The following is a 23247-nucleotide window of genomic DNA, read 5'->3' as shown; positions in this document are numbered from 1 at the left end:
TTACCTCTAGCACAGGTAGAGTTACTTTGACTTGTTGTCCCACTGGAAGCAATTTCAAAGGCAGAATTAAAGCGTGGCCTGAATCGTTCTTCTCCTCACATGAAATACTCTGGGGAAGAAAGGAAAACATACTGTATAGTTTTTACCCAAAGGTACAAGACGTAGAAGCTACATTGAAAAATGAAGGTCTCAGTTAAGAAGCAGTCACTGATTTCATGTCACGTTATGTTTAACCTGCCTCCCAGCCATAAAATGGGCCTTAGAATGAGTGAAGGGAAGCTATGTGTTAATGCAGGGACCACCTTAGGGTTAGCATCCAGCCTAAAGAGAGCTGAGCAGCCATCTCTTTGAACCAGAGGCATTGTCCCGGATTTCCCTTCATACTGTCCTCTTATTGTTCACTAAAATATCCTCAACAATGGTTTTGACAAAGTCAAAAATAAGAACATTGCTGGATCATGATGAAGTGCTTTTCAATATAGCACACAACTATTACAAATGTATTTATTTGATTTAACTATCCTATTTGACTTTCATAATGGGTTGAATTACTAGATCAAGGCAGAGCACTTTATCATTCTTTGGCTACTGTGCTAATTAGGACAGGTTTGCTAGTTAGACAAGTAGAATAACTGGAGATCTCAACATCAATACATTTTGGATTTTCAGGAACTATGGATAGTATCCAACTGTACCACCAGCACAAGAATAATTGCTAGGGCAATGGAACTTCCCCCTCATCTCCTATCCCCCATACATGACACACACACACCTAAAATCTGCTCCAGAGGGTTGGGGGAACGCCCAAAACAGATTTAGGGGGCACATGGCGGGGAAGAGAGGGAGGAAATGTTCCATTGCACGAGTAGAAATTCTTGTGCTGGCAGAAATATTTATTTTCAGTACATTAGAACCTCGTTACATACCACCCTCCTTACAAATCCTTTGGGTTATGAGCTCCGCTAACCCGGAAGTAGATGCCCCTTGTTGCGAACTTTGCCCTGGGATGCGAGCGGAAGTCGCATACGGGTGACGTGGCAGCAGCGAGGGGTGGGGTGCCATTAGCGAAAGCGTGCCTCATGTTACGAGCAGTTTCCGGTTACAAACAGACCTCTGGAATGGATTAAGTTCATAACCGGAGGTACCACTGTACAACATTTCAGGATTCTTTAGCCTCAGGCATATGCCCCTGTAATTGCTGAGTACTCCTTGTACTTTTCTCATACTACCTGTGGGTACAGGGTAAAAGGCAGTGGCTTTTACCTGAATGTTGGCTTTCAGCACTGGTCCCCAGCTCTTTATGCAATGAAAGCAGAAGGAATCTACATCTTCGGACGTCTTCTGTGTCCCTTCATAAGACTCTCGCATGGTAAGCACAACATTTTTCTTGGCTAAAAAAATTAATACTTTAATAATAATAATAATAATAATAATAATAATAATAATTTATTATTTATACCCCGCCCATCTGGCTGGGCATCCCCAGCCACTCTGGGCGGCTTCCATAAAAACCAAAAATACAGTAAAATATCACACGTTAAAAACTTCCCTGAACAGGGCTGCCTTAAGATGTCTTCTGAATGTCAGGTAGTTGTTTATCGCTTTGACATCTGCTGGAAGGGCGTTCCACAGGGCGGGTGCCACTACCGAGAAGGCCCTCTGCCTGGTTCCCTGTAGCTTTGCTTCTCGCAATGAGGGAACCGCCAGAAGGCCCTCGGCGCTGGACTTCAGCGTCCGGGCAGAATGATGGGGGTGGAGATGCTCCTTCAGGTATACTGGACCGAGGCCGTTTAGGGCTTTAAAGGTCAGCACCAACACTTTGAATTGTGCTCGGAAACGTACTGGGAGCCAATGTAGGTCTTTCAAGACCGGTGTTATATGGTCTCGGCGGCCGCTCCCAGTCACAAGTCTAGCTGCCGCATTCTGGATTAGTTGTAGTTTCCGAGTCAGCTTCAAAGGTAGCCCCACGTAGAGTGCATTGCAGTAGTCCAATCATAAGTTACACATTTTTGTTCACAGACAGTTTTTAATTAACCAATTAAACTCTGTTTAGCATAGTTCTATACAATCCTGATCTGCAGCACTCTCTCTCTCTCTCTCTATGTATGTATATTTTACTGTTCCTTTGCATGTGTGAGAGCAGCTAACTGCATATTTGTATGAAACTTTCATCTAAGCTTAGTGAGACTATGTCTTGTACCTTCCAGATACATTATACATAAACTATACATACTTGTCAGGGGCTCAGGAGCAGAGGCACAGGAAAGGGAGGAAATGGAGAGCGAAGGGGAGGAATCCGAAGGAAACGTAAGCGATGACAGTGGTCCGAGGTCTCTGAGTCTTTCCAGCGAATCGGAAGACTCACAGAAAGGGGCCCCCATGGTCAGAGCAAGGGGGTTGCCTAGGGGGACACCCCAGGAAGAAGGGGCCAGAGGGGACTCAGAGAGCAGCAGTTGGAAATCAGGACCAGCTTCCCCACCAGAGCGCAGTAGGGGGGAGGAGTCCCAGGTATCGGGATCAGGCTGCTCACCGACAGCAGGAGGAGATGAGTCAGGATTGGCCACGCCTTCATCGGAGAGAGAGGAAACGGTTGAGAGGAAGGTTGGAAGCTGGGCGCGCGCGCCAAGTTCAAATGTACAGGCGAGCGGCACAGTGGGTAGCCCGGATAGGGAGCCAGGTCCTAAAGCCCGCCGAAAGGAGGGACAGGAGTCAGGGGGATCAGCGTCAGAAGAGTCCAGAAAGGAGGAGACCCCGGGGGGCAGAAGGACCCAGAGGAGGAAGGAGCGACGGAAAAGGTGGAGTAAAGCGAGAGTCTTAAACTGGTGTACAGGGGGTGGAGACTCAGACAGGGCTTCGCCGATCTAGCGTCTAGACGTAGGGCTGCACGCTGCGGCTTGTAAATGGAAACTGAACCCCAATAAAGACTTTTGTACATTACTACCGGCTAGCGTTGGTCCTCTGTGAGCTGGGACCTGGAGGCAGCTCTGACAATACTCAATATGAGTAACATCCACAAATAACGGGTTATCTTTATTTTATTTTATTTTATTTTGGTCTGCTAAACTTCATACTTTGCCTATTAAGAAAATTAAATTGGCCTGGGTTAAAATTCAAGCAAATATTCAAAATCCACCAAAAATGTAACAGTCACCACTCATGATCTGAATATTAAATTTAAAATCTCACTTTTACCTCACAACTTTAGCACTTTGTTAGCATTTCAAATCAGCTATGAAGTAGTGCAAATTTCTCCTAATATATATGTGTTTTTGTGCAATTTTGCCTAATATACACATTTCTGAAGAGCAATTTTCCCTAATAAAATGCATTTTGTATGTTATTCCCAGGAATATATGCATTTTTATTCACACTACACCCCCGCATATACATTTCTTTACATATTAAATGGGTATAGAACCACACTGCAAAATTTGGAGAAGTGAAAATCTTGATACATTCATCATCCTATTGTATTATATACAATTTATGATGCCATAATGCATTTGTTGGTTTTTAGGGTATCATAATACTCTTTGTTTCTTTTCTCTCTCTTTTTTCTTTTGTAGGATACTAATATGGCTACCCCTGTGGAAATAATTGCTTACTAAGCATCCACCTCTTGTCAGTTCTCTCTGACAAATCCTCCCCCTCAAGAAACATGAGTTTAGAAACCCATATTTTAGCTCCACCTTTTATGCAGATATCTGAACCTTCAGAAAATATGAGGCAAGCATTCAACATCAAAATTTGCAGATAAAGGAGGATATTGAGGAGACAATTCATTACATCTCTAAACCTGACCTAGTTAGGGGTGGGTTTTGTGTTTTTTTTGCTATTTCTCTCGTGAAAATTATGTAAAGTCGATAAAAAAAGTAGGCCTGTCAGTTAATTCAGGGATTGCTGGACTACAGTGATCATCCCTGACCTTTGCCCATGATGGCTGATGCTGATGGGAGCTGGAGTCCTCAACTTCGAGAGAAGCAAGTTGGTACCCTAAACTTAGTTAAAGAGATCTCAGCCAATTCATAAATTTAGATTTCATCAATTACATGAGTTTGCATAAAACTAAAACAATAATTTTGAAGAGAAAAGCATACATATGGCAAATTTAATGAGTCACAGCTGCAGTCTTAGAAGAGGAATTCCCTCCAGTGTGATTAATGGATTAAGAAGCTATTTAACTGACTAAAAGGCAACAGTCATTAGACAGTCGCCAATTAGGCAGCAGGTTTATTATTTTTTAATATAAGTACTTAGAAATACTTTAAAGTGGTTGAATATTTATAGCTACTACTCTTCTAAGATAGCATCTGCCTTCTGCCGTATTTATCTTCTAAATAAACGTACAGCTTACATCACTTAAAATTACAATCTCAACATCAGTAAAAAAATAATACAGTCAATTAAATGTTGCAGCCCTAGTAAACAATATATATTTAATAACATATATTAGTGGTAAAACACTAGCTGGCTACGTGCCTAAGAGAGAGAGGCCAACCTTTCAAAAGCTTCTCATTCTCTTCTTTCTTCACCTTTACTTCCAAGATGGAAAGTTCACGAGCCTACGAAAACAAGGGCACAGAGTAATAATGTTGATGCCTGAATGCTTGGAGGAAAATACAAAGTATTTCTACAATCAAAGCCATCTGTTTATTTCATCCAAGCAATTTGTTTAAGTAATATGATCGCCAGTTATTTAATTGCACCATTCTTGCCATTCTCTAATTTCTCTCTCTCTCTATTTGCTAGCACTTCATAGAATCCCAAAAGGTGATATTCAGTGTTTGTCATATTCAGAAAAGATCCACTGAAATCAATGGACAAGTAATTTATGTCCACTGCTTGACCCCCCTAGACTTTCAGTATTTTCCAGGAGGGGTTCCAACACACGCTGGAAATGCATGCTGAAGCACTCTATTGCCCTAGCATGACAAATCCACTTTTTTATTTAAAAAGAAAATGCTTTTTGTGGTTAGGAAAGTGACAGGGGAGAAATGATTAACAGGGAGACATATGAACGTAAGGGACCCCTGACCATTAGGTCCAGTCGTGGCCGACTCTGGGGTTGCGGCGCTCATGTCGCTTTATTGGCCGAGGGAGCTGGTGTACAGCTTCCAGGTCATGTGGCCAGCATGACTAAGCTGTTTCTGGCGAACCAGAGCAGTGCATGGAAACGCCGTTTACCTTCCCACCGGAGCGGTACCTATTTATCTACTTGCACTTTGACATGCTTTCAAACTGCTAGGTTGGCAGGAGCAGGGACCGAGCAACAGGAGCTCACCCCGTCATGGGGATTCGAACCACCGACCTTCTGATCGGCAAGTCCTAGGCTCTATGGTTTAACCCACAGTGCCACCTGCATCCCTCTTGACATATGAACACTATGCAGCAAATAAGGACAAATGCTCTTTATCATTTAATCTCCACATAAACAAATCAAAGCAAGAGCTCAATAATGACCAGGCATAGCCTAATCTTTATGTAAGCCTTGTGCAAGGAAATTGCAATGAATGCTCAGTAAAAATGTCACCTGGAGGAGCCTTCAGTGTGTCTACCCTGAATATGATTTCATTTATTCATCCACCCATCCCTTTAATAAAAATATTTATATACTGCTAAAAATACTTATAAAAAGTATCAGAGCAGTTTACAACAGTTGTACATAAAACCACACAATAAAAGCCATATAAATATTTTAAAATCAGAGATCAGCTTACTATTATGGAAAGATGTACTCTTAATTGCTTGCATAATCCTGAAGGAATTAGATATTACCAAGAGTATCTGAAGAAGTGTGCATGCACACGAAAGCTCATACCAAGAACTAACTTAGTTGGTCTTTAAGGTGCTACTGGAAGGAATTTTTTTGGTTATGAATCAAGATAACTTTCAATACAAAGAAATCTTACCACTAAAACACCATTGGAAGTCAGTTGCTCAAGAGGTCCTGAACTGGAAGGTAGAGAGGAGGGGAAAGGGTGATTAAATCTGAGTCTGGTAAAGTCGTTGATATTTAATAAAGTAACATTTTGGAAATGGCTTACAAAGAGCAATAGTTTTCAAGGAACTTAATACAGCGGTACATCCGTTTTCGAACATAACCTGAAAACCAAAAACTCAATAGCAAACAGCTAGGCCTCAGGATCTTGCACTCAGCAGAAGCTGTGTGGCATGTTCAACTTCCAAGGCGTGTTTGAAAACCAAAGCATTTACTTCTGGGTTTATGGCATTCAAAAACCGAAATGTTCGTCAACGGAGACATTCGAAAACTGAGGTACCACTGTACATGGAAGTCTGACCACATAGCTGCTGGAATCCTACCCTACAAACCAGAAATGAAATAGGCAAATCACAAAGTGCTCTTGTACTATAATATGGAGAAGTTGGGGAGAATTGCTATTTATTTAGTAACTTGCATTCTATTTTTTTATGGGGCAAATTCAAAGTAGTTGATTTAATGCAATACATAAAAAGAGCAATGGGAAGAGGCATTCCACAAATCAGGTGGAGTACTGAAAAGGCCATATTGGTTAAAGATGCTGCTATAGCAAAGGAGAATATTGGTTCATCAGAGGTAGTATCTTGACACTATATGTGACCAATTACACAAAAATGCAAGGATGTACCTTTCCTATTTTTGATGTATAGTCGTGAATGAGAAAGAAAGAAAGGTAGTTCATTATTCTCAATATAATATAGAATTACTACCCAAATATGGCAGCATAAACAAAACCAGAATATTAAGATTCAAATGTAGACAAAACAGAAAGAAGGAATAGTGGTGGAGACATATTAAAACCACGAGATTAGCAGAAACACACTAGATAACAAAAGAAAAGTAGGAATTTCCAAAAATATACTATTTTTAGAATCCTTTTCTTGCATCTAACAAACCACTTACGTTTCTGCCAACTTGAATTCCACTTCCAGAGATTCATAAGCATGAGGACAATCTTCTTTCTGATAACACAAAAAACAATTACTAATGCTCATTTATCTATTCAGTGCAGTAGTCTCAGTCATTAAGGACATAATTGACACTTGTCACTGCACTCCCAAACCCTTCAATCTGTCAAAATCTAACTAAGCACACCTGGAATCCAGGCATTGGAGGTGGGGGAAGAATTTAGACTGGGGAAGTAGGGCAGATGAAAGGGATGAGGTGTCACTCCCTAGTGAAACTAGTAGCTCTGCACAGCTGTTCTGAAGCAACGGGGAAGAACATCCACATCATATTGTTTATTACTGCTAGTATTACCTAAAGTTGTTTGGGTTCCCTCAACATTTCTGCAACTGCCTGAGAAAGAACCTCCAAATTCACTTCTGTTTTTACTTGGACAAAACCCAGTTAAGTAATTCTCTAAGGAAGTGATTCTCAAGCAGTCAGCCAAGACCTAGGAATGGGCCATAGGATACCCAAGACATCCTCACCTGTCTGCGCTGCTTGCTAGCTATTCCATGGTTTTTCAGCTCTCTGCATGTTAGTTAGTTAGTTAGTTAGTTTCGTAAATGTGTAGACAATACATTAACTTTTTGTCCTTACCTCTGGTTTTAAGGAAAATAGCTCAAGAGCTGTTATGCCAGGCCGGACTTTTTCCAAATCGAAAAAGATAACAAAAAGTACATCATCTTTGTCGGTTAGATTGGCACTACAGACCTCCAGCTGTAATATATTCTAGGAACAGAAGAGAAGGAAAGTTAGAATTGTATAGGGATAGAGTAGAAATTCCGTTAGGTGTCCTTTAAAACAGAATCTATCAAATTAGCACATTTCGAAACAATATTCAAACCCAAACACAGCTATCCTTTGAAATTTGCACTCACCTGAATTTTACCATACAGTTTGCCAACCAATAAATGTTTGCAAAAATGCATATATTAGGGGGAAGTTTGCGTGAAAATGAATATCTGGTGAAGATAACTGACAAGAATGCATTATATTAGAGGAAATTGCTTGCAAAAAATATGTACGTTAGTAAAAACAGCATATATAGCTGTGTTTAATGGAAGAAATTAGCACTAAAATACTGGTGAATTTTCATGAGCATTTTTTAAAGAAAGTTTGCAAATTGCTACAAAAAGTGGAAAACTGAATTTTAGATTATCATTTTTCCAAAGTGAGAGAACCAAAATTGATGCACCCTTCCATCCCAAATCACACATGGCGACGCTGACCCCCAACATCCATACATCAAGCAACATCTGAAAGTACTTATATATTTCATATATTTACATCTTTATAACTCCACCTTACTATCCCATCACTTAGGGACCTCTAAGGCAGCTAGTATGTTGTTTAAAAAGCAAAAATTAAAATAATAATCATCTGAATTCGGTAAGAAATACAAGTGTAGATATAACAGTAAGAACAGAACCAGCATTAAAAAGGAGGGAGAAATTCAATCATCATTAATGCCAAAGATATACAGAACACCAGTTTTCATTGGAAATCTAAACACCATTAGGGAAGTCAGAAAATTCATTCCCCGTGCTAGAGAGCTCCACAGTCTTGGCAGGAAAGCCAAACCTGGTACTCTCCAAATGTTTTGGACTACAGCTCCCATCAGCTTGAACATTATATGGCTGTGCTTGCTGGGGCTGAAAGGAGTTGTGGTCAAAAATACCTGTAAAGCACCAGGTCAATGAGCAATGCCATATGCTCACCAATCAGACTCTGCTGGTTGTGGAACCCTGAGAAGAGCCTGCATCAAAGGCCTGAGAGATCAGGTAGCATCACAGTAGGTGGTGAATTCCTGGCCCTAAACCATTTAAGACTTCAAAAAGCATAAGTAATCAGGACTTTGATTTGGTCTTGGACACAGATAGGGAGCTACTGGAACAGCATTCCAGTGATACCTCGGGTTAAGAACTTAATTCATTCTGGAGGTCCGTTCTTAACCTGAAACTGTTCTTAACCTGAAGCACCACTTTAGCTAATGGGGCCTGCTGCTGCCACCGCTATGCGATTTTTGTTCTCATCCTGAAGCAAAGTTCTTAACCCGAGGTATTATTTCTGGGTTAGTGGAGTCTGTAACCTGAAGTGTCTGTAACCTGAAGTGTCTGTAACCCGAGGTACCACTGTAATCTGAAAAACTGGCTGCAGTCAAAACCAGCAGCAGCAACTGAAGTTTCCAATCCCTTTTTAAAAGGAAGCCCCATGCAGAAGAAGTTGCACTATACACCAAACTGAATTTGGACTGCTGGAATACCAATATTGGCTTTAGAAAGGTATGTGCATGCGTGGTCTAAGCTAAACTTCAAAGGTAAAACAGTATCTATAACATGAGCATTTCCCCCCGTATTGCATATCACACACACACACACCCCATCCACTTCCAACTAAAAGGTATAAACTCTACCCCTTGCCTCATTTTCTGCAACAGTGACATTCTGACACTCTAAAACGCAATGTGCCATAAGCATAGAACAAGCCTTGACTGTGCAGAATGCCAAACACAGAATCACCTGACATAGCTATTCTTTTGCCATAGGCAAAGTGGCTGGTGAATATGTTGGAGAACTGCTCCACACACACAAACCAAGATGGATCCTGCTGCATGGAGAAAAAAAGGGGGAGATCTACTGATTTACAGGAGCACAGGAAGCCACCTTATATTGAATCAGAACATTGGGCCATCTATCCCTGTGCCAGCTACACTGATTGGCAGCAGCTCAGCAGGGTTCCAGCCAGGGAGTCTTTCCTTGTTCTACGGGCCGATGCTGGAGCCTGAACCTGGGACACTGAGCATGAAAGGGAGATGCTCCACCACTGAGCAACAGAGAGACAGAAGAAGCGTATCCACTGCAGAATCTCTGAATGTGTACAAAAGGCTGCCACACCTAACTGTTACCAGATTCTGGGAGGATTTAAAGGGTTGGATTACAGGTATAGGCAAGCCTGGAGGACAGCTTTAGTGGGAAAGCTCCCATATGAATTGAAAGTTATGGGACCAGCATGATTAGCTGGCGAGAGAGTGCTGTAAATTTAGCATCTTTGTTGATGACAAAACTAATCTCCGCCTTCCCATTAAATGAGGGTTGAAGTAAACTGCTCTATTGGTAGATTCAATGCTAGTTGGTATGTATTTTGACTTGCACATACCAGCTAAGGGCATTCTTATATAATTATTAACAATAATCAGTATTGTTGTTCAGGGAAGTTTTTAATATGTAACGCTGTACTGTTTTTAACACTTGATTGGGAGAATTGTTCTTATCTCATTATACATGACAAAACCACTTTTCACCTTCTCACCCCTTACTTTTTCCTGTAAGACCTATTGCAGTCGTTAAGAGTCGTCAACAGGCTCATCACAGCTATCTGCCCATCACCCATTCCCACCACCCTTCTGAGTAATACCCCTCCCCACCTTCTCACTATATAGAAGGGTCTGGTGACTTCTGTTTCAGTGTATCTGAAGAAGTGTGCATGCACACAAAAGCTCATACCAAGAACTAACCTAGTTGGTCTTTAAGGTGCTACTGGAAGGAATTTTTTTTTGTTTTGACTATGGCAGACCAACACGGCTACCTATCTGTAACTGGAGCAAGACAGTTTGAGCATATTACACTGATCCTGGTGTGATTCGACTGGCTACTGGTTAGTTTGTGGGCCCAATTCAAAGTGCTGTTTTTGACCTATAAAGCCTTAAATGACTCTGGACTGCAATACCTCAAGAACGGCCTCTTTCCATATAAACCTACCAAGACCCTGTGATCATCTTTGCATGCCTCTTCCTCAGGAGGTCCAGAGGGTGGCAACACGAGAACGGGCCTTCTCTGCAGTGGCTCCCCATCTGTAGAATGCTCTCCCCAGGGAAATTTGCCTGGCACCTTCATTATACACCTTTAGGCATCAGGCAAAAACATTGCTTTTTAACCAGGCCTTTGGTTGATTTGTGGGGGGTAATGGGTTGCTGTTGTTATTTTGATTATTTACTTTGTGGTTTTATATTTTGATTTTATTCTGTGAACCACCCTGAGACCTCCAGGTATAGGGCGGTATATAAATTCAATAAATAATAATAATACCACCAAAAAAGAAGGCAAAAGAGGACACTGACTTCCATAAATTTTGCATGTGGTGATTCATATGTATAATTGCAAATTTATATATAATTACTATAATTTAAATTTAAAAAACAGTACATGCTACCCTAGTGTGGAAGACTTGAGAGCAGGTGAACTGTGTGGCTACTTAGTCTGCTGCCCAGGTGTTTGCAACTTCAAGGCCCCTGATGCTCCCTTTTCTTAGTGTCCTTTATCTTTTACTTCCTTAAAAGAAAAGACCCCTTCAAAATAGTCCACTGTAAAGTAGAGCACATGGGCACCACTTGACCACCATTCCTGCTTGGATCCCAGTAATTATCAGGCCTGCCCTCAGCCGATGCTAATAGTACCTTTAAGCCCTGCATGTGAAATGTGATTTACCTTGCTTGGCCCTAAGCACAAACTAAGCACAAAACTACCTGCACACAGGCATTTTTGTCACAGAAGCACCCCTGCATTAGAGGCAACAACTTCATTTTTCCTGAATGTTCCTATATCAGACTTGTTTGGAAAAGCCATTTATTTTATCTTATTGCAATAATGTTTTATGTCTTTATCTGCCCAGCAGGTTTTCCAAACAAGCTATGGCGTGTTGAATAGCTTACCTTACCTTGATCTCAGTTTGGATTCTAAAATAGAATGTCTCATTCCAGACTGGTTTATCAGAGTTCTTCATAGTTCGGGTTCTAAATTTCTCAGGCGACGCTGTCGGCAGATGCAAGGTCACGTAGCAATTAGATGGAAACACTGCAGCAAAGAATGGAAAAAGCTTTTTAACAGTTGTGATTGTATATTCAACTGTGTCTTAAGCCTTAGGGGCAAATATGGGGATGCCACATCACTTTGTATATGACAAACTGTGGGAGGGGGCATCTATTTCTGAATATATTTTTGCAGAGGAGGTCTGAGCTGGAATATATATGTGATATAAGGAACAGAGAAATTTGGTGGTGGTGGTGAAGCCTCTGGCACCAACTAGATGACCTAATGTGACGTTTTAGAACATAGATCAATATTCTTGCAGTTATAACACCTAGTACTACTCTTATTGATATCGGTACATAATGTGGGTGGTGCTGTGTTCTAAACCACTGAGCCTCTTGGGCTTGCCAATCAGAAGGTTGGAGGTTTGAATCTGCATGACGCGGTGAGCTCCCGTTGCTCTGTCCCAGCTCCTGCCATCCTAACAGTTGAAAAGCATGTCAGTGCAAGTAGATAAATAGGTATTTATGTGGCAGGAAGGTAAACAGTGTTTCCATGCGCTCTGGTTTCCGTCACAGTGTTCCCTTGCACCAGAAGCGGTTTAGTCATGCTGGCCACATGACCCGGAAAGCTGTCTGTGGACAAACACCGGCTCCCTCAGCCTGAAAGCGAGATGAGTGCCGCACCCCATAGTCGCCAGGGGTCCTTTACCTTTGCATTACATAATATCGCTGTTCAAATTGTTGCAGCTGAAAGCAATGTCTAGTGTTAGGAGGCCTCTTTCTCACACCTGCAGCATTGTGCAAAATGCACAGGCTGCACTGTGCAAACTAATGAACAAGACCAAAAAACTGGGTCCTTTTGACTGAACCATCACCAGTTCTGAGCAAGTGCAACAATGACGGGGGGGGGGGAGAGACCACTGTGCTATCAGCAGCGGAAAATATATTGAGAGAGAGGCATAGAACAGCAGAGTGCATTTCAGGGAACGGGAAATGTTACATTTCTGAAACAGAACTATATATTTCTCACTCATGATACCATTCATGATACCATCCTGAATAACCCTTGAAAAAGTAAGTCCTATTTATTTTGATGGTAAATTTTCAAGTAAGCATACCTAGAATTACTTAAGGGGATAAACTGAATCATGATAATTAAGAAAAGTGAGCTGAGTGTGTGAAAAATTCCCTTACCTCCAGTGGTTACAGGAATTCAGCATTTAGGGGTGACAGACTATTTCTTGGGAAGAGCGTCCCACTGGCAGTGCCTATGAAAGTTTGTAGGGGTGCAGGATCATACCATGGGAAAGAGGCTCTTGCAAGATTGGATATATGCATGGATGTGAATTCTGTTCCACCTAAAACACTGGGGACATGTTCAGTAATGTTTAAGAACTGGATACCAATTCTCTTAGTCGCCATGAAAACTCTTTCAGATCTTTTGTTATTTAATCCAGTCCAAGATTCCTTATTCTCTATTGCTATTTTATCCAATAATCTTGCTGCACAGTTGAGCCCAGTGGTGCAATGAAGGATGCACAAAACTTACATGAAATTCCTGAGGGGATGATATTGGCTTTTATAATTCTGACAGACACCATGGAAACTGGAAACAGTTGTTTCTGCAATGGAAGAAAAGCCAGTGAACTTCACATGAATAAAAAATTAGTAAGAATTCTGGATTTATTCCCACATGACAGAGATCACCCAAAGCCACAAACATTGCCCATCGTGCCCCGCCAAAGCATCTGCTTCTCCCTTTCTCATCCCATTCCCATTTCCCTAACACTGCTGGACACTTCCCTTGGAAACCTTAGAAACTTCTGCTTAGTGAGCAGATGATGAGTAATGGTGAACAAACTTCCCTTAAAGGCAGATGTGATCTTGCCAACCACTGCAATGCAGAGCCACAAGGAAGTGCTGGGTGTTGTTAAGTGTTCAGGCCCAAGAGAATGCAGGCCGTAGATGAGAAGGCTAGATCAGTAGTCTGGAAGCACAGAGGTCCACTCTGCTGATCAGTCTCAGTGATATGTGACTCAGACAGAGAGAAGGAAGTATATTAGAAACGTTTGTGGTATTGGATGGGTCCTGTGGTGCCACCTGACCAAGAGCGTTCTGGGCTGTTAGAGTGTCCCAGTTGGCTCTGACTGGAGTTCCCTCCCAAAAAAACGAATAGCCCTACTTGATTAATGCAGAAACATGACAAGGGTGAGCCTAGGACACATACCTTGCTTGAAAAAAATGTGCTCTCTAGAATATTAGCCAAAATCCTTTGTATGTAACACCAATGTCTCAGCAGACAAGTCAAAGTGAAATAGTTTAACCCTAACCCTAACCCTAACCCTAACCCTAACCCTTATGAATGCCTCCATGTTGTCTCTGCATGAACAGAGAGCAAGTTTGCCTGTCAATGGCTTCAAGGCTTGAGATGAGAGTGGGCTCAGGGCCATTGTCAGTGGCTGGCATAGTAAGGCACCCACTAAGGGGGGGACACCCCAGCAGGGCACCCACTGACAAGGGGACCGCCTGGACCGGGACCTACTCTTCACCATGGCAACCATGCCTCTCATTCTGACAAACAAAGAACAGTATTGATGGTGAGGAGGAAACGTAGAGGCTACTGCCTGCTTCCTCATCTGAAAAGACCAAGCAGGTGGTAACAGTGATGAGGAACAGCAGCTGGCAACAATGAGAGTGAGGAGACAGACTCACAGAGAGAAGGGAGTATTGAGGTGTCTTGGCCAAGCTTCCCCAACACCAAAAGAACCTGCAGCAAGCAAGCACTGACTGGGAGCCTTGTGAATGTGACATGGGTTCCACTGAAGCTGCTAATCAGAGGAGGGGACTGGAGGCCATTACAGATGGCCTCATAATCATCCTGACCTAGGATGGTAAGAGAGGCTAGTGGACTAATGTGGTACCAACAGAGAAGAATAAAGACTGCCAGAGTTGAGAGCCCATGTGGTGTGCGGGTTAACATGTCAGACTAGGACCTGGGAGACTCAGGTTGCCCTCAGCCATGAAGCGTATGGTGTGACCTTGAGTGAGGAACCATTTCTCAGTCTGTGCAAGAGTCCCTTCCAGGGCCGGATTTAGATTAGATGAGGCTTTAAGCTACTGAAGGTAATGGGGCCCTTTATATGTCCAGCTGTCTTTTGTCAACAACAAATTGTTGCTGTTTTTTGTGTTGAATATATGCTATACGGTAGTTTACGGACCTAATAGGTATCTAAAGCCTACAGGATGCTAGACTAGATGGGCTACTGGCCAGATCCAACAGGATTCTTCTTATGTTCTTATCCAGACAGCCTGGTTCCAGGCTGTCTGTGGCCTTCATACCTTCTGACCTCAACCTGCCCACACACATCTTCCAAATAAACAGTTTGTGCAATACAAAGATGGACAGACAGTCTGACCAGTGTTTCTGGATGATATTTCATTAAAAAGTAATTATGAATTGTGGCTCTGCTGCATGGCTTCATTTACATGTATTTGAAGTTGTGTAATTACAAACACATTACTTTAAGAGGGGGTGGGTGGGCGAGAGAAAAGCATACTCTAAGAACAATCTGTTTGTGTTCCCTCTTTAAGTTCAATCATGTCCATAGGCAAAACGTGCTGCAATATCTTCTTCAGGATAAAGTGGAAAAAGAGTTGGAGTTATGCAAGAAATTCCTAGATTTCATTGGCATTCATAATGGTGAAACTCAGATATTGGATCTAGGTAGAGCTATTTTTTCAGCAGGAACTCGCCAGGACTTAGTTCCAACACCTCTCAGGTAGGCATCATTGTCACTCTAAGAGAACGATGGAGGTGTTTGTGGTGAGTTTCAGCACAAATAGGCAACTAGGTTTGCTGGCTTGGGACAGGGTTTCTAGTGGGGGGTGTCCCTTCCTGATACAATTCAGGAACTTTGGAGTGGCCCTGATCCAACTTGAGACAATCCAGAACTGAGATGACCAAAGCCATATCAGTGGCCATTTACAGCAAAATCATGGGTTGAACTGAAGGCTCCTCCACACTTCCTCTTGTCCAGCTGCTTTCGCCCAGGGAAAACCACTCACTAGCGCTCAGTTAGAGCAAAATTGCAATTCAGATTCTCTGGATTGACTTTTGCTCTGATTTAGCACTAAAGAGTGGGTTTTCCCTGGGAAAGGAGTGGGGCAAAGGGACAACTGCTCAGACACATGCTTTCTAGACACAGGACAAACAGAAGTGTAAGACAAGCCCTGAATCAGTCTAATTCAGTTCAGGATCCAGAATTTACCCGAAGTGGAATTTAGCCAGTCCTAGTTTCTAGAGAAGGGATAGGAAGAAGGTAGGCCAAGATCTACTGGGCGGTCTCTTGGTGGTTTATAGTAGTTTGACAGTGGTTTTTGACTCCCAATTCTTTTACAACAGCAACAATAAAACATTTCCCACCTAAATATTGCTGCTGCAATGAAGAAAGCTAATCCGGAGTGGATTTTTGAGGGGTGAAAGGAATGTGAACTCGATTCACATTGATAGGCTCAGAATCTACTCAGAGGCATCCTGTACTCTGATTCTAATTGTATGTCTTATGAATCTGACTCTCTGGTTGGTAGAAAGAAACACAAAGTAGATCCCTCACTCTATGGGTATTATGTTGGTGCTGGGTTGGCAGGGCCTGAATGCCTAGCTTTAGATCTTGAGTTGATTCCTTGCAAACACCTAAACAATTGAATGGAATAGTTCACATTGTCTTTAACTGAAATACCCTTTGACCTCCCAATTTTTCTTCATACAGAAATTTCTCTAACTTTTCTATGACAGTATCCTGTTTCAGAGCCCCAGGACAATCCAATGAGAGTCAAAGGGAAGCACTTCTTCCAACAGCACACATTTAGGCTATGGAATCTGCTGCCACAAAACATAGTTCTGATTCCTTTAAAAAAAAAAAATCAGCATTCCGTTCTTTTATTTGAAATGGTTCCCAGCTATTCAAATTATGAACGCTGGAGTCAAAATGGCAACATTTAAGTCTTCTTCTTATTGTTTTGAAACTTATCCAAAAGTTGAGTTACATTTTAAGAGCCTTTCAGCATTTCAAAGTCAAGATTTTGATGCCAATTCCAAAATTCAGACAAAGAAGTTAGACAGATATATACATAGTTTATCATAAGGCAGGGTCTGATTCTTAGTCTGAAGAATTTCAGTTGATCACACTACACTAGTTACTTGCCCTCATTTAATCACCATTTATAACTCTAATGAGCTGCTCCAGGCAATTATGTTATTACTTTGCACAGTCATCTACATGCTTCTATTTCTTGCATATTTTCATTTACATATATTCTGCTTCTACCCTCACTTCCTTATACATGCTGCCTGTTGAGCAATCTTAGGAAACTTCGTTTCAAGTTCCCTCTTAGCAAGCATGGCACATCTTTCCACATTCTGAAGCTCTCAAGATTTCTCTTCCCAGACTTGTGTCTTATTTCTTGCCTCCAATAATTAATAGCATACTGGCGAGTTCTTATGAGCTGTTATTAACTGATCTCTAGTCTACTTCACCGCCTTCTTCATCCAGAATTCTGGTTATTGGACTTTACTCTTATTACTATTGGTAATATTACAGCTGCTGTCTGATTTCCTATGTCTGATCATTGGTCTTTTGACCCCCAGCCTTGTCCACTCTATCTATCAGCAATTTTTCAGAGCCTCCTGCAGAAGACGTTCACATCACCTAACCATTTAATTGGCAATGCCAGTAACTGAAAATGTTGAGTCTCTTTTGGCAAAGTTAAAGGCTATTAATGCCCATTGATTTTAATGTTTAAAACCAACCTCATTTTTAAAATGTCTACCATTTGCATCAATATACCTTAAAAATATTCAGTGCCTCAGCTAAGCAGTGCTCTTTATTCATTATGACTGTTTTTCTAGACTTGAATGACAGTCAGCACAACTAGATTATTGTGCTTAGTTTTAGGGTTCTGGAGGAGTTGAACCAGCAGGGGCAATAAGTACTGGTACAGAAGAGGTCCAAGTTCATTTTTAAACATGGACACCCTTCCTCCCCCACCCCCAATATGCTATAGAAGTTTTTTCACTATGGAAGGCTACTTTTTGAAGCTTCAGGTTGTTCCCATTTACCAATGTATTTTTTTAGTCTCTGGCACAGATCTCTGAAACAGGAAATGAGACAACTTGGCAGTTTAAAAAAAACCCAAATTACTAATCCTTTCTTCTGGCTGCAGGTACTTTCTCTAATATTCATGAATGAGCAAATTCTTTTGAATGACTAAAATTCTAAAACTGAAAAAGTCAGGTTCCAGATATACATATATCTATACTAAAAGAGTAGCTACGCTGGTGATGCAAGAGAGGATTGCCATTGTCTAATAAATACATTTTATTCTGCTTCTGATAACTGGGGGCTAGTTTGAATACATAGTAAATTGAGGAGTATAATTTTGTTATAGACTGTTTTGTGGAACAGCCATTTTTTTGTTAACTGCATTTATATCCCACCTTTTTCTCCAAAAAGCTCGGGGTGGTGCACATGGTTCTTTACACCCCTCTGTCCTCTTTTAATCCACACAACACCCCTGTGAGATGGGTTAGTCTGGGAGCCAATAACCAGCCCAAGCTCACCCAGGCAGCTTCATGGCCAAGTGGGGATTGAACCCTGGTCTCCCAGGTCCTAATCTGGCACTCTACACCAGGCATCCCCAAACTCAGCCCTCCAGCTGTTTTGGGACTACAACTCCCATCATCCCTAGCTAACAGGACCAGTGGTCAGGGATGATGGAATTGTAGTCCCCAAACAGCTGGAGGGCCGAGTTTGGGGATGCCTGCACTACACCATAGCTATTATTTAGCAATTGATCAGGAATAAGCAATTTCAACCAATCCAGGAGCTTTCTGAGCAAGCTTGGGCTTACTGCTAACAACAATTTTCATTATCATCATGAAATGAATATTCTACAAGCCCTCAACATGGTCCATAACATTACATGAAGAAAGATCAAAGCAGCAGTGAGGTTGGGGGGGGGTGCAGACACTGCACAGTAGTCCTGTTAGTGTACCAACACAATCCCAACCTCCCTGTCACTGCCACCCTCAATACAGACACACACACACACGGTAATTAGGAGCTTATATTGCTGCAGCTCCAGCACCACTGAGCAAGCTGTTCCAGATGCCACTATCCATGCACAAGAGGGAGGAGCTGGCAGCCTTGGGGGAGAAAAATAAAATAAAATGGGGCACTCAAAAACAGGCCAGGAAGACTGAGCATGTTAAGTGGCCGAAATATCCCTGGAAGAGACTGGCTGGTTGGCTAGCTGGCACCCTGAACAGGAGCTGGGGCTGGCAAAACATTTTGCAGCCCAAAGCAAAGAGTGAACTGACTCCCTGTCTGCCCCTCCTCTTTACACACATAAGCCAAGGTGCATAGCACCCAAGTTCTTTTGGGACCCGAGGCAGAAAATCCTACAGGTGCATCTCTCGTGAGTAAAAACAAAACAATAATTAATTATATAAGGAACTATTTGCTGCCCTTCCATGCCACCCAAACACAACTGCCTGAGCTCTGCCCAAGGACAGGCTGGTCTTGGCAGCAGGAATACCATACTGCCAAGTTTGCTGAGGCACAAAGTGAGACGCCGTGTTTTAAATTAGCTGTGTTTTCTGAAAAGCCAGAAAACTGTGCCAGCAAAGACGTCTAGAGGCGTCATCCGTCTGCGTGTGTTCTTGGTATACAATTAAGCTTTGGTAATAACAGCACTATGCAAATGCGTTTTACAGTAAGCTCTAGTCACCCCAGTTATGTAACTCTTAAGCTATGTGTTTGCAACAACAAAATCAAAACACAAAAATACGTTTCTTTCCTTAACGTGTTTTCTTTTTTTTCATGTCCTTTCCATGCCTAAGAGAGGGGAGAGTGTGGCCTGTGGATGCATTTGTTTCCCAGTCCTTCCTGTCTCCCCCTGCTATCCAGTCTGCTCCTACATAGCTTCTCCTGTCGCTATTCCCTCCCTAGTACATACTCTGAATGGCTGCTGAGCCACAGCATCCTGCAGCCTCTGCTCATAAAAGTACAGGGTTGATCCTCTTGCAGAGATGCTTCAGGAAACAGAGGGCGAAGTGCCCACTTCCTTTGCAAAGAGGGAAGCCTGCTTTAGTAACCGACTTTCTCAACAACAAAACCACACTTCTTTCAGTTACTGGCAAACGCAAGCTTAAGTGTCCCTGACTACTGGGCACTCGTTTCTTTGTGACAAGGCATAATGCTGAACGCGATGTGTGTTGGGTCAAGGAGCAGTGGAGGAAAGCGTTGCTAATGAACCCTTTGGAGGAAGCAAGCATGCAATTAACGCCGTCCATGTCTCCAAAGGCTTGAATCGTATATTTAAAATATATATTAAGGCACTGTTCCTACAGCAAATGACTAATGCGGGGGAAGGGCTTGGCCTGAATGCAATCCATGTCTCTTTGGACAACAACTCTGTCTGGGATATTCACAGATATTAAGGGCATCCAAATGTGTGTGCGTTTGAGCAGGAAATATGCTTATGGGACCTCACCTCCTGCAGGGCCAGGCTCTGTGGACATCACTTCCAATAGCTTTACAGCAGCAATGCTGGTCCACATGTGACTGCAGCATCCCAAGCCTGCTTTTCCCACTTCTGCCCACCCAAATCCGTTTTGCAACGTGGTTGCAAGAAATGAACAAGCAACAAATGAACATTATAAAGTATCCATGCAGTGCATTAACATGAAACAGTTTGCCTGAAGCATTAGGGGTGGGGTTTTTGAATTGCTGGTGGGTCTATTTGTGGGATTCAGTGTGAAGGAGAGAGCTGTTGGGCTCACCTGAAAGGGGGGGAGGTGTTTAAAGGAAAATCTGTACACACCCAAATAGATCACTAAGTCTTTTCTAGGAAACTACTCATTAGTGTGCTGTAGCTCCAACACTATAAACCCAGCTGCTGTGTCTCAAAAGAAGAGAACAGGGACTCAAATGCTGACACTGCTAATAAATAATAATAATAATAATAATAATAATAATAATAATAATAATAATTTATTTATACCCCACCCAGCTGGCTGGGTTTCCCCAGTCACTCCCAACAGAATACTTAAAAAACAATAAAATACCAAATATTAAAAATTTCCCTAAACTGGTCTGCCTTCAGATGTCTTCAGATAGTTGTTTATTTCCTTCACATCTGATGGGAGGGCATTCCACAGGGTGGGCACCACTCCCGAGAAGGCCCTTTGCCTGGTTCCCTGTAACCTCACTTCTTGCCGTGAGGGAACCACCAGAAGGCCCTTGGAGCTGGACCTCAGTTTCTGGGCTGTTATTATTGCTGCAATGGCATGTCCTATTCTTTAGTTCCATAAAGGACTCCCAACTGAGGATGCCAAGGCACCTTTAATCCACATTTGCCTGATCCAGCGAGAGTGACTTATGTAAGGAAGCCTCCTTCCAACACAAACACCTTGCGACACACAGACAGTGTTCCCAGTGGAAATAAGCACACGACCCAACATCCAGGCTTGTGTGCATGGCAATCCCTGTTATATTATGTCTGTCTCCTCATTCAGAGCATTGACAATGATCAGACCTGACATTCCAGTAACTGGATGGGAGGGGGGTTTGGAATCCAAGAGATACCCACACCAACCAGAAGGGTGCTCAGTACTGCCAGTATTCTCTGTTTAGCACATATGTTCTTGGAAGTCTTTCTGTGTGGTGATGGCTTGCGGTACACATGCGCACATGAGGTTTCAGAGCATGGGGCAGGTATGCATCAATATGGATTCAAAGAAGATTCAAAAATACTTCCTATCTCATCCACATTCTTCGTTGTCAGTTTCCTCCCTGACCTCTTCCCCAAGTGTTATCTTCTGTACCTAATCTCTGATCTGCAAAAAAGCAGTCAACACCCAGGCTGCTTCCGACAGGTCTTGCTCTCGAAATGTGTGAGTTCCTATGCCCCACATTGCTGCTGGTAGTTACACCATTTTCCATTTTATTAGCATCCTGGTGCACTTAGTGCTAGCATTAAAATAATTTGCTTTTAGGCTAATTAAGATGGAACCGTATTACTTTTGAATTCATTTCCTGATTTTCTGTTTGACTACTTTTGCTATGTTTGTAACTTTTTCATGTTAACAGCCAGCTTCAGCGTGGTTTTAACTACAGAAAGGCAGCATACAAATAAAATGATAGTATGGTGGCAGGGTGAATAGGATGGGGGCGTTAATTGGGTTCTTTTTGTTTTTATTATGTATTTTGTGTTTTTATATTGTGATTTTATGTTGCGACCACTCTGAGACCTGTGGGACTAAAGCACTATACAAATTTAATAAATAAAATAAATAAAAATATATGGCCTTAGATCTAGGGTATGACTTGCCACTGCGATTACAAGATGCTGGACTAGATAGATCTTTTGTCTTGATAGTGAATGAATTGGTGTGCATCCAAAATGTGTCAAACTGGCAACCATAATTTCTGCTAGAATTGAGAAACTAAACTGCCAACAGAATTCCGCAAGTAGGTTCTGCACATCCCTAACATGAGCACATGTGATCCCCAGTTGTATATCTTCTCTAAATGGGTAGAAAAAGATAGACAGACAGAGAGAAATGTCAAAGCTAAATGGCCTTGAAATGCAAAAGTACAGCCAGTGACAAAGCTTATGACATAAAATTTGGTTGTCTTTAAGGTGCCACGAGACTTTTTGTTATTTTTTTCCTGTGGCTCCTGAACTGTCAAATTGTCTTCCTTTTCATATACTTTTTAAAAACAACATGTTGTTAATAACCCCCTGCTGCCATTGTTAATAAATCTAATAAATGTGTATTAGTTTTAAACAGTTCCTTTCATTTCAAACCAAATCCCATGCTTGTACCTTTCAGAATCAAATGGTGCAGAGGCACACCTTTATCTCACAGAGCAGGAACCAGTTGCTTCATTAAAACTCTCCCTGAAGCAAAACCATGCCTGCTACTACATCAGACATACATTCCAAAAGTTGTTTGAACATGGGCATTTTCAGACTATTCAGATCCCACCCACCCACCCCACTCCCCAGATAGAACAAAATATAAAGATAAAACAAATTGTGAGAAGTTATTTTCCTTACCTTCTCGGCTGCGGTCCCCATTCTTGGGAAGTCGTAGCGCCACTGTCATCGGCAATGCTTAACAGCAGATTAACAGGCAAACCACATTCAAAGGTGTTGCTGCTGCTCCATATATGTTGCCTCTGAACTCCGCCTACTATGGCCCTTGGGCAGGAAGGAACAGTGTATGCTGCCAGCATGCAGAATACTTGAAACACACAGACTTCAGTGCCATAAAGCCAGATGAAGTAATTTACATTTCCTGAAACACAGGTCCTTCCTCTTTCAACATGCCCTCTAAGTCAGGGCCCCCTCAGACCAAGTGGGCTGCAAGAGTGCTTCAAGACAGAACCCGCAGGCCACACACTGAATTAAATTTCCATATTGTTCA

The 23247-nt window shown here is 42.1% G+C and overlaps 1 protein-coding gene across 2 annotated transcripts in view; it reads right to left on the bottom strand.

The window, feature by feature from the left end:
* Positions 1-23033, bottom strand: part of LOC309357616 (cytosolic phospholipase A2 beta-like) — a 43955-nt gene extending 20922 nt beyond the window's left edge. The window contains exons 1-9 of one of the 2 annotated variants that reach the window (XM_081889933.1): positions 22878-23033; positions 13303-13375; positions 11660-11796; positions 7544-7675; positions 6902-6960; positions 5910-5952; positions 4499-4562; positions 1264-1391; positions 5-109 (exon numbers count right to left, since the gene is read on the bottom strand). In XM_081889933.1, coding sequence (XP_081746059.1) covers positions 5-109; positions 1264-1391; positions 4499-4562; positions 5910-5952; positions 6902-6960; positions 7544-7675; positions 11660-11796; positions 13303-13375; positions 22878-22898 — 762 coding nt within the window. In that variant the 5' untranslated portion in view covers positions 22899-23033. Of the gene's footprint in view, positions 1-4; positions 110-1263; positions 1392-4498; positions 4563-5909; positions 5953-6901; positions 6961-7543; positions 7676-11659; positions 11797-13302; positions 13376-13980; positions 14070-22877 lie in introns of those variants that run through there. The other variant, XM_081889934.1, reaches the window with a different exon arrangement.
* Between the last annotated feature and the right edge of the window lie 214 nt (positions 23034-23247).

Source organism: Podarcis melisellensis (genome assembly GCF_964234715.1).
Source record: "Podarcis melisellensis genome assembly, chromosome: 1".
In the NCBI taxonomy this organism is placed as follows: Eukaryota; Metazoa; Chordata; class Lepidosauria; order Squamata; family Lacertidae; genus Podarcis; species Podarcis melisellensis.
Note: the sequence above shows the minus strand (reverse complement) of the source record. Positions and strands in the feature narration are given on the sequence as shown.